General features: G+C 45.5%; 1 protein-coding gene across 2 annotated transcripts; it reads right to left on the bottom strand.

Moving 5' to 3' along the window:
• Positions 1–2,613: 2,613 nt before the first annotated feature.
• LOC118942818 (uncharacterized) lies at positions 2,614–13,227 on the bottom strand. Of its 2 annotated transcripts, none has more exons than XM_090213353.1 (5): positions 12,692–12,782; positions 10,629–10,906; positions 7,256–7,417; positions 5,253–5,454; positions 2,614–5,046 (listed from the first exon to the last, which is right to left on the bottom strand). In XM_090213353.1, exons 2-5 carry the CDS (start codon positions 10,771–10,773, stop codon positions 3,048–3,050), a joined length of 2,508 nt encoding a protein of 835 aa, XP_090069479.1. In that variant the 5' UTR covers positions 10,774–10,906; positions 12,692–12,782; the 3' UTR covers positions 2,614–3,047. The 2 variants fall into 2 exon arrangements, with proteins under 2 accessions (XP_090069479.1, XP_090069478.1); XM_090213352.1 differs by lacking the exon at positions 12,692–12,782 and adding an exon at positions 12,861–13,227 and having other exon boundaries at positions 2,929–5,046.
• Between the last annotated feature and the right edge of the window lie 2,621 nt (positions 13,228–15,848).

Raw genomic sequence — 15,848 nt, 5'->3', positions numbered from 1 at the left:
CTAGACCAGGTTGTAGTGTCTCTCTAGACCAGGTTCTAGTGTCTCTCTAGACCAGGTTGTAGTGTCTCTGTAGTGTCTCTCTAGACCAGGTTGTAGTGTCTCTCTAGACCAGGTTGTAGTGTCTCTCTAGACCAGGTTGTAGTGTCTCTAGAGTAGGTTGTAGTGTCTCTCTAGACCAGGTTGTCGTGTCTCTAGACCAGGTTGTAGTGTCTCTCTAGACCAGGTTGTAGTGTCTCTAGAGTAGGTTGTAGTGTTTCTAGACCAGGTTGTCGTGTCTCTAGACCAGGTTGTAGTGTCTCTCTAGACCAGGTTGTAGTGTCTCTCTAGACCAGGTTGTAGTGTCTCTCTAGACCAGGTTGTAGTGTCTCTCTAGACCAGGTTGTAGTGTCTCTAGACCAGGTCGTAGTGTCTCTATAGACCAGGTTGTAGTGTCTCTAGACCAGGTTGTAGTGTCTCTCTAGACCAGGTTGTAGTGTCTCTCTAGACCAGGTTGTGTAGTGTCTCTCTAGACCAGGTTGTAGTGTCTCTCTAGTGTCTCTCTAGACGAGGTTGTAGTGTCTCTGTAGTGTCTCTCTAGACCAGGTTGTAGTGTCTCTCTAGACCAGGTTGTAGTGTCTCTCTGGACCAGGTTGTAGTGTCGCCTCTAGACCAGGTTGTAGTGTCTCTCTAGACCAGGTTGTAGTGTCTCTGTAGTGTCTCTCTAGACCAGGTTGTAGTGTCTCTCTAGACCAGGTTGTAAAGTAACAGGTCTTTATCTCCAGGATAACTGAAAAATGAACAACACTACGACCAGGTCAGATTAACAACACTACGACCAGGTTATATTAACAACACTATGACCAGGTTAGATTAACAACACTACGACCAGGTTAGATTAACAACACTACGACCAGGTTAGATTAACAACACTACGACCAGGTTATATTAACAACACTACGACCAGGTTAGATTAACAACACTACAACCAGGTTAGATTAACAACACTACGACCAGGTCAGATTAATGACCAGGTTAGATTAACAACACTACGACCAGGTCAGATTAACGACCAGATTAGATTAACAACACCACGAGCAGGTTATATTAACAACACTACGACCAGGTTAGATTGACAACACTACGACCAAGTTAGATTAACAACACTATGACCAGGTTAGATTAACAACACTACGACCAGGTCAGATTAACGACCAGGTTAGATTAACAACACCACGGCCAGGTTAGATTAACAACACTACGACCAGGTTAGATTAACGACCAAGTTAGCTTAACAACACCACGGCCAGGTTAGATTAACAACACTACAACCAGGTTAGATTACCAACACCACGGCCAGGTTAGATTAACGACCAGGTTAGATTAGCAACACCACGACCAGGTTAGATTAACAACACTACGACCAGGTCAGATTAACAACCAGGTTAGATTAACAACACTACGACCAGGTTATATTAACAACACCACGACCAGGTTAGATAAACAACACCACGGCCAGGTTAGATTAACAACACCACGGCCAGGTTAGATTAACAACACTACGACCAGGTTAGATTGACAACACTACGACCAGGTCAGATTAACAACACTACGACCAGGTTATATTAACAACACTACGACCAGGTTAGATTAACAACACTACGACCAGGTTAGATTAACAACACCACGACCAGGTTAGATTAACAACACTACAGCCAGGTTAGATTAACAACACTATGGCCAGATTAGATTAACGACCAGGTTAGATTAACAACACCACGGCCAGGTTATATTAACAACACTACAACCAGGTTAGATTAACAACACCACGGCCAGGTTAGATTGACAACACTACGACCAGGTTAGATTAACAACACTACGACCAGGTTAGATTAACAACACTACGACCAGGTTAGATTAACGACCAGGTTAGATTAACAACACCACGGCCAGGTTAGATTAACAACACTACGAACAGGTTACATTAACAACACCACGGCCAGGTTAGATTAACAACACTACGGCCAGGTTAGATTAACGACCAGGTTAGATTAACAACACCACGGCCAGGTTAGATTGACAACACTACGACCAGGTTATATTAACAACACTACGACCAGGTTAGATTAACAACACTACGACCAGGTTAGATTAACAACACCACGAGCAGGTTAGATTAACGACCAGGTTAGATTAGCAACACTACGGCCAGGTTAGATTAACAACACTACGGCCAGGTTAGATTAACGACCAGGTTAGATTAACAACACCACGGCCAGGTTAGATTAACAACACTACGACCAGGTTAGATTAACAACACTACGACCAGGTTAGATTAACAACACCACGGCCAGGTTAGATTAACAACACTACGACCAGGTTAGATTAACAACACTACGACCAGGTCAGATTAACAACACTACGACCAGGTTATATTAACAACACTACGACCAGGTTAGATTAACAACACCACGGCCAGGTTAGATTGACAACACTACGACCAGGTTATATTAACAACACTACGACCAGGTTAGATTAACAACACCACGGCCAGGTTAGATTGACAACACTACGACCAGGTTATATTAACAACACTACGACCAGGTTAGATTAACAACACCACGGCCAGGTTAGATTAACAACACCACGGCCAGGTTAGATTAACGACCAGGTTAGATTAACAACACTACGACCAGGCACACACAGTCTCAAATGGAACCCTTTTCCACAGCTCCCTATGTGGGTCCTGACCAAAAGTAGTGCACTACGTAGGGGATAGAGTACCATTTGGGTCAGACACAAAATAATCTGCCTCTGTGCTAAACCCATCCACAGAACCAGTGAACCATCTTGACTGTATCTCCTGTAGCTCAGGACAGGAGCTTCATGTTGGGCCCTCCTGGGTCTGATCCACACATCAGAGCTATGTTCAGGATCCCCAGTGTTATGGAACATGACCTAATAAACAGTTTTGCAAAGTTGTTGTTGTGGGGTTTTTTCCGTTCACTTGCATCCCCCCCCCCCGTTTAGGATGAAAACGGTTTAGTCCACTGACTCCGCTCAGCTGTCCATCACACGCTCTCCATGACAATCACCACAGAATCCTCCTCAGCCAATGGGGTGTCTCCTGGGGCGGGGCTACACAGGGTTAGTCCCTCCCCTGACCCCTGACCTCTGACCGGACAGTCCAGGCTGTCATGGAGCTCGCTCACCCCCTCCTCTCCTTCATCCCCTGCTTCCTCCACTCCCTCCTCCTCTTCCTCCTCCTCCTCCTCCTCGTCTTCCTCAACCTGACAGCGACACACCTCGATGCCTGAGTCCCCGGTCAGACGGCGGTGGCGGTACTGACTCTCATCGGCCCCAACTTCCTCCTGCTCTTCCTCCTCCTCCTCTCCCTCGCTCCTGTAGGTGTGGGGGACAAGCTGGTACACGTCCACACAGGGGGAGAACAGGGTCTGCTTGGGGGGAGACTGGGTGGGCCTGGGGGAGACAGGGGGAGGAGAGGACAAGGGGAAGACTGGGGGAGGAGAGCAGGAGGGAGACACAGTCTCTGTCCGTTCCACTGCAAGAGCTCCAAGAGGATCAAAAAAGGCCTGAGCCTTTGGGTCTGAGGCTACAGGAGAAGAGACTGGGACAGAGGAGGTAGGGGCTGGGGAGGCTAGGGATAGGGTAGGGGCTGGGGAGGCTAGGGTTAGGGAGAGGGCAGAGGGGGTAGGAGCTGGGGAGGCTAGGGTTAGGGTAGGGGCTGGGGAGAGGGCAGAGGGGGTAGGAGCTGGGGAGGCTAGGGTTAGGGTAGGGGCTGGGGAGGCTAGGGTTAGGGAGAGGGCAGAGGGGGTAGGAGCTGGGGAGGCTAGGGTTAGGGTAGGGGCTGGGGAGGCTAGGGTTAGGGAGAGGGCAGAGGGGGTAGGAGCTGGGGAGGCTAGGGTTAGGGTAGGGGCTGGGGAGAGGGCAGAGGGGGTAGGAGCTGGGGAGGCTAGGGTTAGGGTAGGGGCTGGGGAGGCTAGGGTTAGGGAGAGGGCAGAGGGGGTAGGAGCTGGGGAGGCTAGGGTTAGGGTAGGAGCTGGGGAGGCTAGGGTTAGGTTAGGACCTGGGGAGGCTAGGGTTAGGGTAGGGGCTGGGGAGGCTAGGGTTGGGGTAGGGGCTGGGGAGGCTAGGGTTGGGGTAGGGGCTGGGGAGGCTAGGGTTAGGGTAGGAGCTGGGGAGAGGGCAGTGGAGGTAGGAGCTGGAGAGGCTAGGGTTAGGGTAGGAGCTGGGGAGAGGGCAGAGGGGGTAGGAGCTGGAGAGGCTAGGGTTAGGGTAGGAGCTGGGGAGAGGGCAGAGGGGGTAGGCGCTTGGGCTGGGGAGAGGGCAGAGGGGGTAGGCGCTTGGGCTGGGGAGAGGGCAGAGGGGGTAGGGGTACAAGAGGTGGTGGTGGTAGGGGAGGGGACAGCAGAGGTGGGTGTGGTAGGGGAGGGGACAGCAGAGGTGGGTGTGGTAGGGGAGGGGACAGCAGAGGTGGGTGTGGTAGGGGAGGGGACAGCAGAGGTGGGTGTGGTAGGGGAGGGGACAGCAGAGGTGGGTGTGGGGGAGGGACTGTGGGGACAGGATGGTCTGTCGTGGCCTGGATTGGTTAAAGGACAAGCAGTCCCAGCTAGAGGGTGTTCTGTTGTTGTAGCAACTAGAGGGTGTTCTGTAGACGTGGGTGAGGTACGAGAAGAGAGACGAGCTACATTAAAAACATCTGTCTCCATAGTAACAGTTTCCATGGTAGCACCAGGAAAGTAGTGCACCTGTGCAGGTTCTGTAGATTGTTCGCTTAAGTTGGTGTCGGCCTCTGAGGTTATAACAACAGTAAACGCATCAGCAACAACACCCATCCTGTTGCCTCCGGCAACATCCGCATCTGTCTCTGAAGATACAGAGACAATCATCTCCGAGGATGTTACCGTGGCAACTGTCTCCAAGACAACAGCAGCAGTGTTCTCTGCAGCGTATTGGGACAGTGTTGTGGGCGTGGAAGCACGGCTTGTGTCGGTCTCGTAGGTGCTACAGGGAGATGACGGACAGCAAGAGTCACAGGAACAGCTGGAGCTGCAGGGTCAGAGGTCAGAAACACAGTGTCATCTTTATTACAGCTTCTCCCCAACTCCTTACCACAGCAAAGTGTTTCATCCATCCTTTCTCATCTCAAACTCAAAGTGGCTTCTTTACATTGTCAAGTGTGTTTTATATCAATAAATTCAACCAAACAACCAATCACTCAACCAACCAGTCAGCCAGCCAATCAGTGTCCCCACCTGTTGTCAGAGCTGAAAGAGGAGGGTGCAGCGCTGGCGCTGGTGCCGGGGTGGGGGTGTGATCCCGGGGGATGGTGGGGTGGCTGGGGGTAGCGAGCGGCGCCCCCCTGGGCAGCGAACACAGTGCTGTAGGGAGGTGGGGGAGTGGAGGGCTGAGCTGCTACCTCTTCATAGGACGGTAGCTTCAGAGACGCCAGGAAACCTAGAGAGAGAGGAGAGAGAGAGAGTTATTAGTGGTGATTTATCAGGTCTAGGAGAGGAGAGGAGAGGAGAGGAGAGGAGAGGAGAGGAGAGAGAGAGAGAGAGAGAGAGAGAGAGAGAGAGAGAGTTATTAGTGGTGATTTATCAGGTCTAGGAGAGGAGTCTTGTTGAGGTCTAACATGGAAGAGGGTTAGGCCAGTAGAATGTAGATCCATGATAGGCCAGTAGATTAGGTTTAGACCAGTAGGATGTAGCTCCATGGTAGGCCAGTAGGATATAGATCCATGATAGGCCAGTAGGATTAGGGTTAGGCCAGTAGGTTAGGGTTAGGCCAGTAGGATTAGGGTTAGGCCGGTAGGTTAGGGTTAGGCCAGTAGGTTAGGCCAGTAGGTTAGGGTTAGGCCGGTAGGATTAGGGTTAGGCCGGTAGGTTAGGGTTAGGCCAGTAGGTTAGGGTTAGGCCAGTAGGTTAGGGTTAGACCAGTAGGATGTAGCTCCATGGTAGGCCAGTAGGATATAGATCCATGATATCCATGATAGTAGGTTAGGGTTAGGCCAGTAGGTTAGGGTTGGGGTTAGGCCAGTAGGATGTAGATCCATGATAGGCCAGTAGGTTAGTGTTAGGCCAGTAGGTTAGGGTTAGGCCAGTAGGTTAGGGTTAGGCCAGTAGGTTAGGGTTGGGGTTAGGCCAGTAGGATATAGATCCATGATAGGCCAGTAGGTTAGGGTTAGGCCAGTAGGCTACTCACTGAGGTCTAACATGGAGGAGGGGTAGGATGTAGCTCCATGGTAGACCAGTAGGATGTAGATCCATGATAGGCCAGTAGGTTAGGGTTAGGCCAGTAGGATGTAGATCCATGATAGGCCAGTAGGTTAGGGTTAGGCCAGTAGGTTAGGGTTAGGCCAGTAGGTTAGGGTTGGGGTTAGGCCAGTAGGATATAGATCCATGATAGGCCAGTAGGTTAGGGTTAGGCCAGTAGGCTACTCACTGAGGTCTAACATGGAGGAGGGGTAGGATGTAGCTCCATGGTAGACCAGTAGGATGTAGATCCATGATAGGCCAGTAGGTTAGGGTTAGGCCAGTAGGTTAGGGTTAGGCCAGTAGGTTAGGGTTAGGCCAGTAGGTTAGGGTTGGGGTTAGGCCAGTAGGATGTAGATACATGATAGGCCAGTAGGTTAGGGTTAGGCCAGTAGGCTACTCACTGAGGTCTAACATGGAGGAGGGGTAGGATGTAGCTCTATGGTCGGCCAGTAGGATGTAGATCCATGGTAGGCCAGTAGGTTAGGGTTAGGCCAGTAGGATGTAGATCCATGATAGGCCAGTAGGTTAGGGTTAGGCCAGTAGGTTAGGGTTAGGCCAGTAGGCTACTCACTGAGGTCTAACATGGAGGAGGGGTAGGATGTAGCTCTATGGTCGGCCAGTAGGATGTAGATCCATGGTAGGCCAGTAGGTTAGGGTTAGGCCAGTAGGATGTAGCTCCATGGTAGGCCAGTAGGATGTAGATCCATGATTGGCCAGTAGGTTAGGGTTAGGCCAGTAGGATGTAGCTCCATGGTAGGCCAGTAGGATATAGATCCATGATATCCATGATAGTAGGTTAGGGTTAGGCCAGTAGGTTAGGGTTAGGCCAGTAGGTTAGGGTTGGGGTTAGGCCAGTAGGATGTAGATCCATGATAGGCCAGTAGGTTAGGGTTAGGCCAGTAGGTTAGGGTTAGGCCAGTAGGTTAGGGTTGGGGTTAGGCCAGTAGGATATAGATCCATGATAGGCCAGTAGGTTAGGGTTAGGCCAGTAGGCTACTCACTGAGGTCTAACATGGAGGAGGGGTAGGATGTAGCTCCATGGTAGGCTAGTAGGTTGATCTCTCTCTGTCTCTGCTGCTGTTGGACTCTGAGTTTAGCCCGGCGGTGTCGGTAAGCACAGCAACAACTGAACAGGATCAGAACGGTCCACAGCAGCCAGAACCCTGAATAATACAGAGATAACCTGTCAGAACATCATACAGAATCCTGAGGAATACAGAGAGAAACTGTTAGAACATACAGAAGACTGAACAATACAGAGAGAACATGTTAGAACATACAGAAGACTGAAGAATACAGAGAGAACCTGTTAGAACATACAGAACCCTGAAGAATACAGATAACCTGTTAGAACATACAGAACCCTGAAGAATACAGAGAGAACCTGTTAGAACATCACACAGAACCCTGAATAATACAGAGATAACCTGTCAGAACATCATACAGAATCCTGAGGAATACAGAGAGAAACTGTTAGAACATCATACAGAATCCTGAATAATACAGAGAGAACCTGTTAGAACATACAGAAGACTGAAGAATACAGAGAGAACCTGTTAGAACATACAGAACCCTGAAGAATACAGATAACCTGTTAGAACATACAGAACCCTGAAGAATACAGATAACCTGTTAGAACATCACACAGAACCTTGAAGAACACAGAGAACCTGTTAGAACATCACACAGAACCCTGAATAATACAGAGAGAACCTGTTAGAGCATCATACAGAATCCTGAAGAATACAGAGAGAACCTGTTAGAACATACAAAACCCTGAAGAATACAGAGAGAACCTGTTAGAACATACAGAACCCTGAAGAATACAGAGAGAACCTGTTAGAACATACAGAACCCTGAAGAATACAGAGAGAACCTGTTTGAACATACAGAACCTTGAATAATACAGAGAGAACATGTTAGAACATACAGAACCCTGAAGAATACAGAGAGAACCTTTTAGAACATCACACAGAACCCTGAAGAATACAGAAGGAACCCATTAGAACATCACACAGAACCCTGAAGAATACAGAGAGAACCTGTTAGAACATACAGAACCCTGAAGAATACAGAGAGAACCTGTTAGAACATCATACAGAAAGAACCATGAAGAATACAGAGGACCTGTTAGAACATACAGAACCGTAAAGAATACAGAGAGAACCTGTTAGAACATACAGAACCGTAAAGAATACAGAGAGAACCTGTTAGAACATACAGAACCCTGAAGAATACAGAAAACCTGTTAGAACATCACACAGAACCCTAGTGTAGTAGTAAGTAGTAAATTAGCAGTACAGTATCAGTAACAGTAGTATTGTAATGTAGCAGAAGATGTAGTTCTCACACCAGAGTGTATAGTAGTGTCGTAGTATGTTACCAGTACAGTAGTAGTATTGTAGTAGTACAGTAGTAGTATTGTAGTAGTGCAGTATTGTAGGCCTTCAGTAGGCTAAATGAAACAGATCATCCTAATGCATCAATCATCACATATACTGTAGTAGTACAGTAGTTGTACTGTAGTAGTACTGTAGTAGTATTGTGGTAGTTTTGTAGTAGTACTGTAGTAGTACAGTAGTAGTAACAGTAGTATTGTAATGTGGCAGAAGAAGTAGTTCTCACACCAGAGTTTATAGTAGTGTCGTAGTATGTTACTAGTACAGTTGTAGTATTGTAGTAGTGCAGTAGTAGTATTGTAGTAGTGGAGTGTAGTATTGTAGGCCTTCAGTAGGCTAAATGAAACAGATCATCCTAATGCATCAATCATCACATATACTGTAGAACTGTAGTACTGTAGAATTATTGTATTAGCACAGTAGCAGTACAGTAGTAGTGTTGTAGTAGTGTTATAGTAGTGTTGTAGTAGTACAGTAGTAGTGGTATAGTAGTGTTGTGGTAGTATTGTAGTAGTACTGTAGTAGTACAGTAGTAGTATTGTAGCATCAGAGTAGTAGTATTGTAGTAGTATTGTAGTAGCATTGTAGCAGTACAGAGTAGTATTCGAGTAGTATTCTAGCAGTATTGTAGTACTATTGTAGTAGTGGTGTAGTAGTACTGTAGTAGTAGTATTGTACTAGTGTTGTAGTGGTGTTGTAGTAGTGTTGTAGTGGTGTTGTAGTAGTATTGTAGTAGTATTGTAGTAGTGTTGTAGTAGTAGTGTAGTAGTAGTATTTCGGTAGCACAGTAGTAGTATTGTAGTAATGTTGTAGTAGTGTTGTAGTAGTATTGCAGTAGTATTGTGGTATACAGTAGTAGTGATGTAGCAGCATTGTAGTAGCGTTGTAGTAGTATTGTAGTTGTATTGTAGTAGTATTGTAGTGGTGTTGTAGTAGTATTGTAGTAGTATTGTAGTAGTATTGTAGTAGTATTGCAGTAGTATTGTAGTAGTGGTGTAGTAGTGGTGTGGTAGTGGTGTAGTAGTTTTGTAGTAGTGTTGTAGTAGTAGTGTAGTAGTATTGTGGTAGTACAGCAGTAGTGGTGTAGTAGTATTGTAGTAGTGTTGTAGTAGTATTGTAGTAGTGTTGTAGTAGCATTGTGGTAGTACAGCAATAGTGTTGTAGTAGTGTTGTAGTAGTGTTGTGGTAGTGTTGTAGTAGTGTTGTAGTAGTGTTGTAGTAGTATTGTGGTAGTACAGCAGTAGTGTTGTAGTAGTGCTGTAGTAGTGTTGTAGTAGTATTGTAGTAGTATCGTAGTAGTGTTGTAGTGGTGTTGTAGTGGTGTTGTAGTAGTGTTGTAGTAGTGTTGTAGTAGTGTCGTAGTAGTATTGTAGTAGTGTTGTAGTAGTGTTGTGGTAGTACAGCAGTAGTGGTGTAGTAGTATTGTAGTAGTATTGTAGTAGTGTTGTGGTAGTTATGTAGTAGTGTAGTAGTAGTGTTGTAGTAGTGGTGTGGTAGTGGTGTGGTAGTGTTGTAGTAGTGTTGTAGTAGAATTGTAGTAGTATTGTAGTAGTATTGTAGTAGTGTTGTAGTAGTGGTGTAGTAGTATTGTAGTAGTGTTGTAGTAGTGTTGTAGTAGTGGTGTAGTAGTGGTGTAGTAGTGTTGTGGTAGTGGTGTAGTAGTGTTGTAGTAGTATTGTGGTAGTACAGCAGTAGTTGTAGTAGTGTTGTAGTAGTGTTGTAGTAGTATTGTGGTAGTACAGTAGTAGTGTTGTAGTAGTGTTGTAGTAGTGTTGTAGTAGTGTTGTGGTAGTACAGCAGTAGTGTTGTAGTAGTGTTGTAGTAGTGTTGTAGTAGTATTGTGGTAGTACAGCAGTAGTGCTGTAGTAGTGTTGTAGTAGTATTGTAGTAGTATTGTAGTAGTGGTGTAGTAGTGTTGTAGTAGTGTTGTAGTAGTGTTGTAGTAGTGTTGTAGTAGTATCGTAGTAGTACTCACACCAGAGTTCATAGTAATAGGTGCAGCAGCCTGTCTCCCCACAGCAGTGTCCTGTCTCACAGAGGTAACCTCCGTTGGAGCTGGCCCCAGGACAGTACCTGGGTCGGCCCAGCAGGGGCAGGCTACCACTACTATGGTACTCCATCACCCCAACACAACCCCGGTCAGGCAACACGGTCAGCGGTCCAGTCAGGCAACACGGTCAGCGGCCCAGTCGACTGCAGCGGTCTGGTAGTGTCAGAGAGAGCGGTCGCGGTCATCTGGCAGATCGGGGGAATCTGGACGGGGACAGAGTCAAAGGAGAGCTTTGTTTATTTACTGACAGAGGATACATCCCAAACGGAACCCTATTCCCTACATAGTGAACTACTTTAGACTAGGGCCCTATGGGTCTCCATATTCCCTATTTAGTGCACTACTTTAGACCAGGGCCCATAGGGCTGACCATAAGGCTCTGGTCAAAAGTAGTGCACTATATAGGGAATAGGGATTCCATTTAGGACGCATAGAGGAACCAACCAACATCACTCACTGGCTGACACTATCACACAATGCTTCTACTTGACACACACACACACACACGGTGCCATCTGGGAGGGTTTCACTGTTTCCTTTAGCCTACTACAACTTCTAAAGACCCAAAACACGCATTAACACACACACAAAACACGCATCAGCACACACACAAAACACGCATCCACACACACACAAAACACGCATCAACACACACACAAAACACGCATCAACACACACACAAAACACGCATCAACACACACACAAAACACGCATCAACACACACACAAAACACGCATCAGCACACACACAAAACACGCATCAGCACACACACAAAACACGCATCAACAAACACACAAAACACGCATCAACAAACACACAAAACACGCATCCACACACACAAAACACGCATCAACAAACACACAAAACACGCATCCACACACACACAAAACACGCATCAACACACACACAAAACACGCATCAGCACACACACAAAACACGCATCCACACACACACAAAACACGCATCAACAAACACACAAAACACGCATCAACACACACACAAAACACGCATCAACAAACACACAAAACACGCATCAACACACACACAAAACACGCATCAACAAACACACAAAACACGCATCCACACACACACACAAAACACGCATCAACAAACACACAAAACACGCATCAACACACACACAAAACACGCATCAACAAACACACAAAACACGCATCAACAAACACACAAAACACGCATCAACAAACACACAAAACACGCATCAACAAACACACAAAACACGCATCAACAAACACACAAAACACGCATCAACACACACACAAAACACGCATCAACACACACACAAAACACGCATCAACAAACACACAAAACACGCATCAACAAACACACAAAACACGCATCAACACACACACAAAACACGCATCAACAAACACACAAAACACGCATCCACACACACACAAAACACGCATCAACAAACACACAAAACACGCATCCACACACACACACAAAACACGCATCCACACACACACACAAACACGCATCCACACACCCACAAAACACGCATCCACAAAACACGCATCAACACACACACAAAACACGCATCAACACACACACAAAACACGCATCCACACACACACAAAACAAGCCTCCACACACAAAACAAAACAAGCCTCCACACACACACAAAACAAGCCTCCACACACACACAAAACAAGCCTCCACACACACACAAAACAAGCCTCCACACACACACAAAACACGCCTCCACATCCACAGTAATGGGATGTGCTCCTTGTATATACAGTATAAAAAACACCATGGAATAGTTGGAGAGATAAAGATCCAATCATATTTGCTGCATTGCCACAATTTCACACTATACTGGCTGGCTGCACACACACACACACACAAACAGAGAGAGAGATAGAGCGAGAGAGAGCAAGAGATTTGTTCATGCAGAAATAGGAAACAACCATCTCATATAGTGTCCATAATTATAAGCTCATAGACAAACAGAAGCATTTAGGTACCATAAGGTTTCAGCCTAAAGTCCGCTGTAGTATGGCGCCTATACCGTAAAGCTCATTCACATAGCTAGAGGTATATCCAGCCGACTAGTCCTGCAAACCAGAGATTCAACATTTTATATAACACCAACCAACCAAGGTTATAAAATGTACTTTTGAACGATTCTCCCACCGGTTCATTGTCTAACTGCGAGGCACAAGGCCACGGCACCACTCAGGTTGGTAGAGCATCTAGAACCGATCAGCTGCTCTCCGGTAGAAGTCTCCATCATCGCTCTCTCTCTCTCTCTCTCTCTCTCCGGCAGACTGGCCGCCATTGCCACCCGGTACCGTTCCGTTAACGATACTTCTCCCCCAAAGTCCGCATCGGTAGGATACTCTTCTCATTCCCCGCACGGAACGACAGCGCCCGGTAGAAAAACAACAACCGTCCACATAGAAAAACGGTACATCAAATCACACAAAAACAACAAATAAAATGTGTATTTCATGTTGCGATGTAAATGAATATCAAACGATTTATTTTACTCGTACTGAACGCATTCAACTCTGATTGGCCGAGGGTGACAGCGGTTCAGCCAATCAGGGTTACCGTGGCAGTAAGCTCAGACAAGTAGCTCGTTAAGGCAACCTGGACTCAAGGGTAGACGTAACATAGTAAACGTAAACGAGTCTTCCCTCCGTTTAATATGTATGTCACGTTTCGTATGGTATGTATTCATTTGTGGATGTCCATCATCCATTATGTATGATATGTTACGATTTGCAATTCGTACAACTGGTGTCTGTCAATCGATAAGGAATTTAATAGTCTATAGAACTGACTATACGTTATATGATTAAACATGTTGGCTCATGGGATGTTTCAAATTTTTTTCTATATGGGCTCAAAATGTCATGTAGTAACTACAGATTCAAAGACCTTGACCTTTGACCCACTAGTTCAAAGACTGTGACCTTGTGTTTACAAAATCAAATCAAATCAACATGTAATGGTCACATACACATGGTTAGCGGATGTTAATGCTTGTGATCTAGTTTCGACAGTGCAGTAATATCTAACAAGTAAGCTAACAATTCCCCAACAACAACCTAATACACACAAATGTAAAGGGATGAATGAGAATATGTACAGTTGTAGTCAGAAGTTTACATACACCTTAGCCAAAGACTATTGAACTCAGTTTTTCACTATTCCTGACATTTAATCCTAGTAAAAATTCCCTTTCTTAGGTCAGTTAGGATCACCACTTTCTTTTAAGAATGTGAAATGTCCGAATAATAGTAGAGAGAATGATTTATTTCAGCTTTTATTTCTTTCATCACATTCCCAGTGGGTCAGAAGTTTACATACACTCAATTAGTATTTGGTAGCATTGCCTTTAAATTGTTTAACTTGGGTCAAACGTTTTGGGTAGCCTTCCACAAGCTTCCCACAATAAGTTGGGTGAGTTTTGGCCCATTCCTCCTGACAGAGCTGGTCTAACTGAGTCAGGTTTGTAGGCTTGCTCTCACACGCTTTTTCAGTTCTGACCACACATTTTCTATGGGATTGAGGTCAGGGCTTTGTGATGACCACTCCAATACCTTGACTTTGTTGTCCTTAAGCAATTTGCCACAACTTTGAAAGTATGCTTGGGGTCATTGTCCATTTGGAAGACCCATTTGCGACCAAGCTTTAACTTCCTGACTGATGTCTTGAGATGTTGCTTCAATATATCCACATAATTTTATTTCCTCAAGATTCACCATCTATTTTGTGAAGTGCACCAGTCCCTCCTGCAGCAAAGCACCCCCACAACATGATGCTGCCACCCCCGTGCTTCACGGTTGGGATGGTGTTTTTCGGCTTGCAAGCCTCCCCCTTTTTCTCCAAACATAACGATGGTCATTATGGCCAAACAGTTCTATTTTTGTTTCAACAGACCAGAGGACATTTCTCCAAAAAGTACATTCTTTGTCCACATGTGCAGTTGCAAACCGTAGTCTGTCTTTTTTATGGCGGTTTTGGAGCAGTTGCTTCTTCCTTGCTGAGCGGCCTTTCAGGTTATGTCGATATAGGACTCGTTTTACTGTGGATATAGATACTTTTGTACCGGTTTCCTCCAGCATCTTCACAAGGTCCTTTGCTGTTGTTCTGGGATTGATTTGCACTTTTCGCACCAAAGTACGTTCATCTCTAGGAGACAGAACTCATCTCCTTCCTGATAGGTATGACGGCTGCATGGTCCCATGGTGTTTATACTTGTGTACTATTGTTTGTACAGATGAACATGGTACTTTCAGGTGTTTGGAAATTGCTCCCAAGGATGAACCAGACTTGTGGAGGTCTACAATACTTTTTCTGGATGATTTCTTTTTTTTGATGTCAAGCAAAGAGGCACTGAGTTTGAAGGTAGGCCTTTAAATACATCCACAGGTGCACCTCCAATTGACTGAAATGATGTCAATTAGCCTATCAGAAGCTTCTAAAGCCATGACATAATTTTCTGGAATTTTCCAAGCTGTTTAACAAACTATAGTTTTGTCAAGTCGGTTAGGACATCTACTTTGTACAAGTCATTTTTCTAACAATTGTTTACAGACATATTATTTAACTTATATTTCACTGTATCACAATTCCAGTGGGTCAGAAGTTGACATTCACTAAGTTGCCTCTGCCTTTAACAAGAAATGTGTGGAGTGGTTGAAAAACGAGTTTTAATGATTCCAACCTAAGTGTATGTAAACTTCAGACTTCAACTGTACATATAAATATATGGATGAGCGATGGCCGAGCGGCATGGGCAAGATGCTGTAGATTAGTTATTTAAAGTGACTAGTGATCCATTTATTAAAGTGGTGTTATTTAAAGTGACTAGTGATAGCTTTATTAAGTCCATGTATTACATGTATTGAAGTGGCCAGAGATTTGAGTCTGTATTTTGGCAGCAGCCTCTCTATGTTAGTGATAATTTATTGAAGTGGCCAGAGATTTGAGTCTGTATTTTGGCAGCAGCCACTCTATGTTAGTGATCATGTATTGAAGTGGCCAGAGATTTGAGTCTGTATTTTGGCAGCTGCCTCTCTATGTTAGTGATCATGTATTGAAGTGGCCAGAGATTTGAGTCTGTATTTTGGCAGCAGCCTCTCTATGTTAGTGATCATGTATTGAAGTGGC

Source organism: Oncorhynchus mykiss, chromosome 21 (assembly GCF_057628025.1).
Source record: "Oncorhynchus mykiss isolate SJ-2025 chromosome 21, ASM5762802v1, whole genome shotgun sequence".
NCBI classification, from domain to species: Eukaryota; Metazoa; Chordata; class Actinopteri; order Salmoniformes; family Salmonidae; genus Oncorhynchus; species Oncorhynchus mykiss.
Note: the sequence above shows the minus strand (reverse complement) of the source record. Positions and strands in the feature narration are given on the sequence as shown.